The following is a 7,500-nucleotide window of genomic DNA, read 5'->3' on the forward strand; positions in this document are numbered from 1 at the left end:
TTCTCCAACAAACACTTGGACTAGTTTGGACTAGTTCAGTAAAATAATAACATGACTATCCAAACCTTTGTGCTCCGCCGGCACCATGACAACCAATCTCACCCCCCCCCCTTCTCATTGGTCAGTCATTTCCAGTGTGGGTTTCCGTGCCCCTCTAGTCCTGTCATTTGCCCGGCTGGCTCGGTTGCAGGGTAGGCCAGAAACCCAGTGACACAGTAAACACAAGCATGGCCATGGACAGGGTGAGGCCTATGCTAAATTTACACTGTTATTGTCTCCTCACTACACTACACCCCCAACCACCCAGCACCACCCCAACCCCCTCCACCTCCACATATGTGCACCATCACTGGGGCCGCTGCGGTGGCTTCCAACGCTACCAAATACGGCTCCAGAACTGGTTCCTGTTTGTTCCGCGGTCCGTCTGTCAGCTCTGGGTGGGTGTGGGAGCCGCTGCGGTCAGATGTGTTTACACACACTTCCTCTCTGCGCCGGGAGTCAGGCAGGATTGGAGAGCTGCGTCCATCAGTCACGGCGGATAGTGAGTTTTTTTTTTTTTTTTTTGATTTCCTTTTGACTCATTCTGACTCATGTTGAATGCACTGAATCAATGGTTTTGGCTGTGCATTTGGAGGTGTCCGGTTCCAGAATCTGGTAGTGAGGACAGGGAAAGAAAAAATTTGTGTGACTAAGACATTTTTGCATAAAGGCTTATTCAAAAGGTTTCCATAAGGTTTGTTTGAGGTTTTGTATTTTTTCTCAAACTTAACAGGTACAGGAAAAACAATTTACAGTATTGTACAGTGTTGCAGAGTGAAGCATTAGAGGGACTGAGAAATTCTTTGGCTTCTGTGTGATTACTCTCTGCGTGGCAGCAAATCTGAGATATTTCAATTACATATTGGACACACATTAAAGTAGCTGACCCCCTGCTCTTCCTATCTCCCACATTCTTTCACTTTCTCCCACAGTGCTGTTTCACACACACACACACACACACACACACACACACACACACACACACACACACACACACACACACACACACACACACACACACACACACACACATACACTCACTCTCTTTCTCTCTCTCTCTCACACACACACACAGAGAGAGAGAGAGAGAGAGAGTCAAATATATCTCTTTTGGCTTGAAAGCAGCTGTTTGCTTGTGGCTCTGGGAAGAGGAAGGAAGTGGGTCGGCTGCTGTGTGTGGGTGTGTGTGTGTATGTGTGTGTGTGTCTGTGTGTGTGTGTGTGTGTGTGTGTGTGTGTGTGTGTGTGTGTGTGTGTGTGTGTGTGTGTGTGTGTGTGTGTGTACTACACATCCAGAGACAGTAAGATGGGGGAGAGAGGACCCTGTGTCTCTGTGGGAGTGTGGAGACAGGCCAGAGCTTGTGTGAGGGATGAGCAGAATGTGGTTAGAGTGGTTTCGTCTGTTCCGCCATCAGATCAGTTGGAGACTGGGAAAGACTGAGGAACCCATGGGCGTCGTGGTGACGACCCTTCCTGATGACCTCAGCAACCTCTGCAGCTGCAATCAGCTCTGGGCATTTACGTTACCGCACAAACCTGCAACTAATGCTAGCCCGCAGCTAGTATACAATTAGTGAGATATATTGGTTCCTCAGGCTTTAACAATCAAGGTCACTGTGATTTAGAGTGTGTGTTTTTGTAAAGATACCCTATTAAAACCTTTGCTAAACAAGGGTAAAGGGACATTTGTCTCTGCCTCCAGTTGAAAATGTGTAAATGTGACGCTAGCAAGCGATTTCATAACGGCATTAGCGCCTTTTCTCATGTTGATCTCAGAAACTTGGCAAAGCACGGACAAGCACACGGCTCGCTCTAGCGTTGGCTAGAACACTAGAACACATTTCCTGCGAACCTCCCACCAATGGAAAACCGAATGTTTGTTTGTCGTCCTCGGGATGCCAGCAAATGTTTTCCAAGTTACACTTTTCATCACCTCGCCACCTGCACCCCCTCGGCTCCGCACATGCTGGCGTCACTGCCCCACGGGCACCTGTGCCAGGTCCCTGTGAAGACGGATTGCCTGTGTAATGCGGAGCGGGTCACGGTGGATTTCCACTGGCTCTCTGAGTCCAATGATGCCAGAGGCGATTGCACCATTTTAACTAACAATCTGTTGCCAGTGAAAATGTATTTGCATCGCATCATGTCGCAATAGCAAACTGTAGTGCAGATGTGGGTGAGAGATTGTAAAATGTTGGATTTCGAACCTAATTGAAGACGACAGGCTGATCTATGGCTTGTAAGCTGCCTATCTTTATGGGTTGTGGTTTCATAAATTATTAAATTAGGGCTGCAACTCTCTAAATTGAATTCCAAATGTTAAAAGGTCAAATTCAGATACTTTGTCTTTCTTTTCACAGAATATAGTGATTCCATCTGAGAGCTAATATGTCATTGATGGGCCAACTTTAGAACAGAGTCTTTCAACATTTATTGACTATAGAACAATAAATAATGAGAGCAATAATACACAATAAAACAATAAAAGATAAAACATGAAAGCTTTAAAGACCATTGAGAAATTGCATGTACAGCTGCCTCAGTCAGCAAATGCATTCGGAGGAAAGAAGTTTCTAGAAAGCATATTGTGCTGTCACTGTGAGAGAGAGAATGCTCCGAGGGGCCCTCATGGAAAAGCCTGCCCTGTGTGAGAGAGGGGCTCTGAGTCACAGCTGAGCTTTACTGGGCCAGGGCTCTGGGGCCCGGGACCCAGTAATTACCAGTATCAGAGAGCCACGCACCATATACTTAGGCGGCCCGTGAAGTGACAGGAATAGCAGTGCCAGTGCATTTATATGAGTTAATAAGGGCCTTGGTGGAGTCGCACGTCACTCGCAGCCCTAGGACTCGGAGCCTGGGTCCTGCTGCCACTGCTTCTGCTGCTGCCACGCCAGGCTAGAGAGAGAGAGAGCCGCCATCGCCACCGCCGCCGCTGCCACGGCTACCGCCACCACCACACCCTATGGCCTGGAAAATTGTCAATGCCGAGAGCCAACACAGGGAGGGACCCCTGTGTGTGAGTGTGTGTGTGTGTGGATATGTGTGTGTGAGTAGCAGGATAGGAATACTTTCCACTGCTGCCATGATACACTCCTCATATGTGTGTGTGTGTGTGTGTGTGTGTGTGTGTGTGTGTGTGTGTGTAATATGTATGTACATAAATGACACACTACCCTACAAAAAAACCTGGTGCCCTATGCAGAACATAAGGACACACACACTCGAGCAGTTTCCATGCAGCGTTGATGGGGATGGATGATCGGTGCATTGTTCTCAGACACTTGATAGTGGCCTGGGGGAAACCTCTGGCTGCGAACGGGGCCTGAAATCTGACGTGACCTCTCGTGCAAACCCCTGTCTCCATGGTCATCCCCCCAGAGGACCCTCTGCGCGCGTGTGTGTGTGTGTGTGTGTGTGTGTGTGTGTGTGTGAGTGAGTGTACGATGGCTCCCATGTGTTCCCCTAACACTACAGCTGCTAGTGGTTTTGAAACTCTTGGAGAAAAAAAGAAAGAGGAAAAGAGAAAAAAAGACGAGGAAGAGAAAAAAGAAGCTTTTGGGAAAAGGATTCTGACAGGACCCATCTGCCAGGCGAGTGAATGAGCCTGATAGCCGTGTCTCGGAGGCATGGTTTTGAATTCTGAATGGACCCGGCAGCCTAATTTATCAAAGCCAGTTAGTGGCTAACGCTAGGATAAGAATTTCCCCCAAACGATAGCCCTTGTGATTGCATTAAAGCAAAAGGTTACTTGAAAGAGAGAGAGAAAAAAGGAAAGGAAAAAAGAGGGACTGAGGGAGAGATAGAGTTATCCATCAACAAGTTGGTCTCTGCAGATCAACCTCTTGTGAAGTCTGTCTTCAGGAATGTAAGTGATATGATTGTGGAACTTTAGAACATTTTTTTTTTACCTTTTCCTGCCCAATTCCTGAAGTTTTCCGTCCTCCCCTTTGCATTTTTTTTTTTGTAATGTATCTGGTTGCATACGCATGCATACATGCATTCCATCTTGTCTTGACAGCTTCCCACACTGCCCCTCCTATTCTTAGAAATGCCCAGAAAACAACATTGGTGTGTGGTTCTCCAAACAGTCCATGTGTTACAGTAAATGTGTTTTATATGCAGTCGCCAACCATTGTTAGTGATTTAGAGCTCCCAAAACAAATCCATGGGCCTTGATATTCCCAAAACAAATCCATGGGCCTTGAAGTTCTCACACTTTTTGGTGTTTTTCTGTGTTATAGTTTTCCATATGTTCTTACATACAGTGCAAAGAGTAAGACATGTTATTCATCACCCATGGTATGTTATTTCTAAGGACGTTTTATAAATACTTAAATATATTTATAGCCAACACAGTGTGCCTAAACATGGTGTCAGACATAATTCAGACAGGGAGGAAAAATCTCCAGGGTCATTTATAAACTCCACCATCTTTGGCTGCATGGCTGGCTAAGGGATAAAGTATAGTCACAAACACCACAGTTATGGTCAGACTACAGCAGCTTTAAGTCAACTCAGTGATTTTCCCCCTATGGTATTCAGCCCTGTGGGGCTAATCTCTGTGGGATGCCAACGGCCTCTCATGCCATCTGCAAACAGTCCCTCCTGCAGTCTCCATAAGATTACATAGTGATGGCAAAGCCCCTTTTGAAGAACCCTCATCAGCCAAGATTGTTTTGAAAGTGGTGGCTTTCCGTTTCTTGTTGTTTGGAGAAAAACACAGTGCTAACCCCCCTTTTTTGCTTCCGTGAAGAGAGGCTTTCAGCACAGAGCTCTTACATCAGTGTAATTGGATGTTCACCTTGTGGCCATATTGTAGTATAAGGTTTTGTTTGAAATGCATCTTTCGAGGGCTCTCATCTCAAGTGTGTTGTTTTATTTTTTGTAACCTCAGTGACTATAATCTATGTGACCCCGTCTGTCTTTATATTTTGCCTCACTTTGTACAAGTAACTGATTTTGTGTCTTAAGTGGTAGCTTGCCAGTTGCCACTCTATAATTTAATTTCCACAGTTCTGGATTTCTAGCATTTTATTGTGATACCAGTCCTTTCTAAATATCAATTTGCCAGTTCTTTCAAACATGTCTATACTTTACTTAGAGTATGTTACATATTACCTATGCTATGTTAACTAGACAGTGATCTGAGTTGCATTTCCACTGATTATTTTTACATGTAGTTCCATCGGCAGCATGTGCCCAGTGTACACACTCAGTTTGTCCACTCTCTGAATGTCACTGTGACTCTGCTGGTGTTGTCCATGTCCATGTTCATGCGGTCATTTAGCAGGCTCGTTCATCCAAAGCCATTTATTAGACAGGATTGACAGTCTCCCAGCAGGCTCTGACAGCATGGGCTCTTCATGCAGGTGTTAAGATGGCGGCCTAGTTGCAAATATTTGCTCTCTCAGTCTGTCCAGCAAATGAGAAAATCTATGTAGCTCTTAGTTAGCTAGGCTGAGCCAGATATTTGACCCCTACAGTATCCCCTTTTCCTGTATTTGAACTGTTGGTGGTCCAAATAATCGGTGTTTAGCTGTTGCTTCCAAATGGCTTTGAGTGACATTATCACAGTTGGCCGCTGGCAATCGTTTTTTTGGCGCCACCACAGCAGGCTCTCTGTGAGTGACTCTCCACTGACTCCTCTTCTCTCTCTCCCTCTCTCTCTCTCTGTGTGTGTGTCCACTCAACCCCCCCCCACTCCCCCTTTACCCACCGCAGGTGCCATGAGCAGTGCCCAGTTGGCACGTTCGGCATGGACTGCAGCCAGACGTGTCACTGCATGAACGGCGCCAAGTGCTACCACATCAGCGGGGCGTGCCTGTGCGAGCCGGGTTACACGGGCGAACACTGCGAGGTGCGCCTCTGCACCAAGGGCGTCTACGGGCTCAAGTGCGACAGGAAGTGCCCATGTCACTCAGAGAACACACGCAGGTACAGCACATGACCTCTCACCTTTGACTTTTAGCTTCACTTCCTCCCTACAGTGATTTCTAGGGCAATATTTGTAGTTGTGCCTTTAGTTGTTAGAGCAACTGTGTTCAGTTGTGTTGCTCTACCTCTACCGGTGAGACACCTGTAATACTTAGATCTCAGCAGGATGATAGTTTGAAGGACACACATGGAGACTACTGAAAACCATTACCAAGTGTTTTATTAGTGTCCTCACATTAAAGGTAAATCCTGTGAAGACATGAAAGACATGACTACTCACTCCTATTGAGAATGTCAATCATCTTGAACACAAGTTACATCATGTGCCACGTCATGCCCTGTCTTATCCTGTCACATTGTGTCAAATCACCTCACCTTCCAGTGTCCTGACCAGATGGAAGGTGCTGAGGAGGGAGGTGGAGGTAGAGGTAGAGGCAGGGTGGAGGTAGGGGTAGAGGCAGGGTGGAGGCAGACTCCTGGAAGGGCTCCAGGCTGGAGCGAAATGGCCTGCCAAGCAAGCAAAACATGAGCAAAACAAACTTTCACTGGGACACTGTTCATTCGGAAGTCTGAAATCTGAGTTAAGAGTATAAGATATGTTGTATATGCAGGGAAAGCTATTGGAAGTATGACATTTTATATATGTTTCTTGTTAATTGGGAATGCATTAATATATATGTGTACTTATTGTAGGCTACTTGTCCTCCTGAGTACTTAAGTAGGCTACTTGTATTTGTGAGTAATGTGGCTCAGGACAGGAGTGGGGTGAACAACTCTTGAACTAGTTAATGAAGTTTGAATCAAAACAAGTGACTTGCATATTACATACTGCATCTGTCTGTCTGCTTGTGTGTATTATTGGGAGAGCTGTTCCATAGTGTACTTAGGGTGGGCTAGACTTGCAGGATTGCTTAAGCTTTCAGCGTTCACAGTTTCATCGTTCAGACTAATGACATTCAGTTTGGCTGTGTGTGCGTGTGTTCAGCTGTGTTGTTTTTACCTGTGTGCTCTTGTGTCTATATGTGCGGCTTTATGTATGTCTTGAGCCCTTGTTTTTATGTCTGGGAATTCATCTGTGTATGCGGTTATATGCACAAGCACATGTTTCTGTGGGTGTTTCTGTGAGTGTGGGTGTTTCTTTTCCCTCTCTCTTCCTCTCTCTCTCTCTCTCCCTCTCTCTCTCTCTCTCTCTCTCTCTCTCTGTGTAATGGAAATGGAAACTAACTTCATTGTTTTCTGTCATGTGTTTTCTGTCAGGTCATGTTGTTTGTTTGTTTTGTGTATGTGTGTGTGTGCGTGTGTTCGTATGTGTGTGTGTGTGTGTGTGTGTGTGTGTGTGTGTGTGTGTGTATGTGTGTACGCGCTTGTGCACACGCATGTGTGCATTTGTGTGTTTGTTCATGCTTGTGCGTACTGGCTGACTCAGCACAAAGTTGCCCATTGTTTTGAACACGGCTGGGTTGAGGCGGGGGGAGCTTGGGGTCGTTTAGACGACCTGTCACAGCTGACGGCCACATGTGTTGCATGC

The 7,500-nt window shown here is 46.1% G+C and overlaps 1 protein-coding gene across 1 annotated transcript in view; it reads left to right on the forward strand.

Annotated features, from left to right (window-relative positions):
- megf10 (multiple EGF-like-domains 10) overlaps positions 1–7,500 on the forward strand; it is a 63,985-nt gene that overhangs the window by 34,164 nt on the left and 22,321 nt on the right. The window contains exon 9 of the mRNA XM_076284367.1: positions 5,760–5,972. Within this exon, the coding sequence (XP_076140482.1) occupies positions 5,760–5,972 (213 nt within the window). The remainder of the gene's footprint in view (positions 1–5,759; positions 5,973–7,500) is intronic.

Source organism: Alosa pseudoharengus, unplaced genomic scaffold (assembly GCF_046254945.1).
Source record: "Alosa pseudoharengus isolate Yale_2024_CS ecotype anadromous, Long Island Sound unplaced genomic scaffold, YU_APseudo_1.1 YU_APseudo_1.1_scf_14, whole genome shotgun sequence".
In the NCBI taxonomy this organism is placed as follows: Eukaryota; Metazoa; Chordata; class Actinopteri; order Clupeiformes; family Clupeidae; genus Alosa; species Alosa pseudoharengus.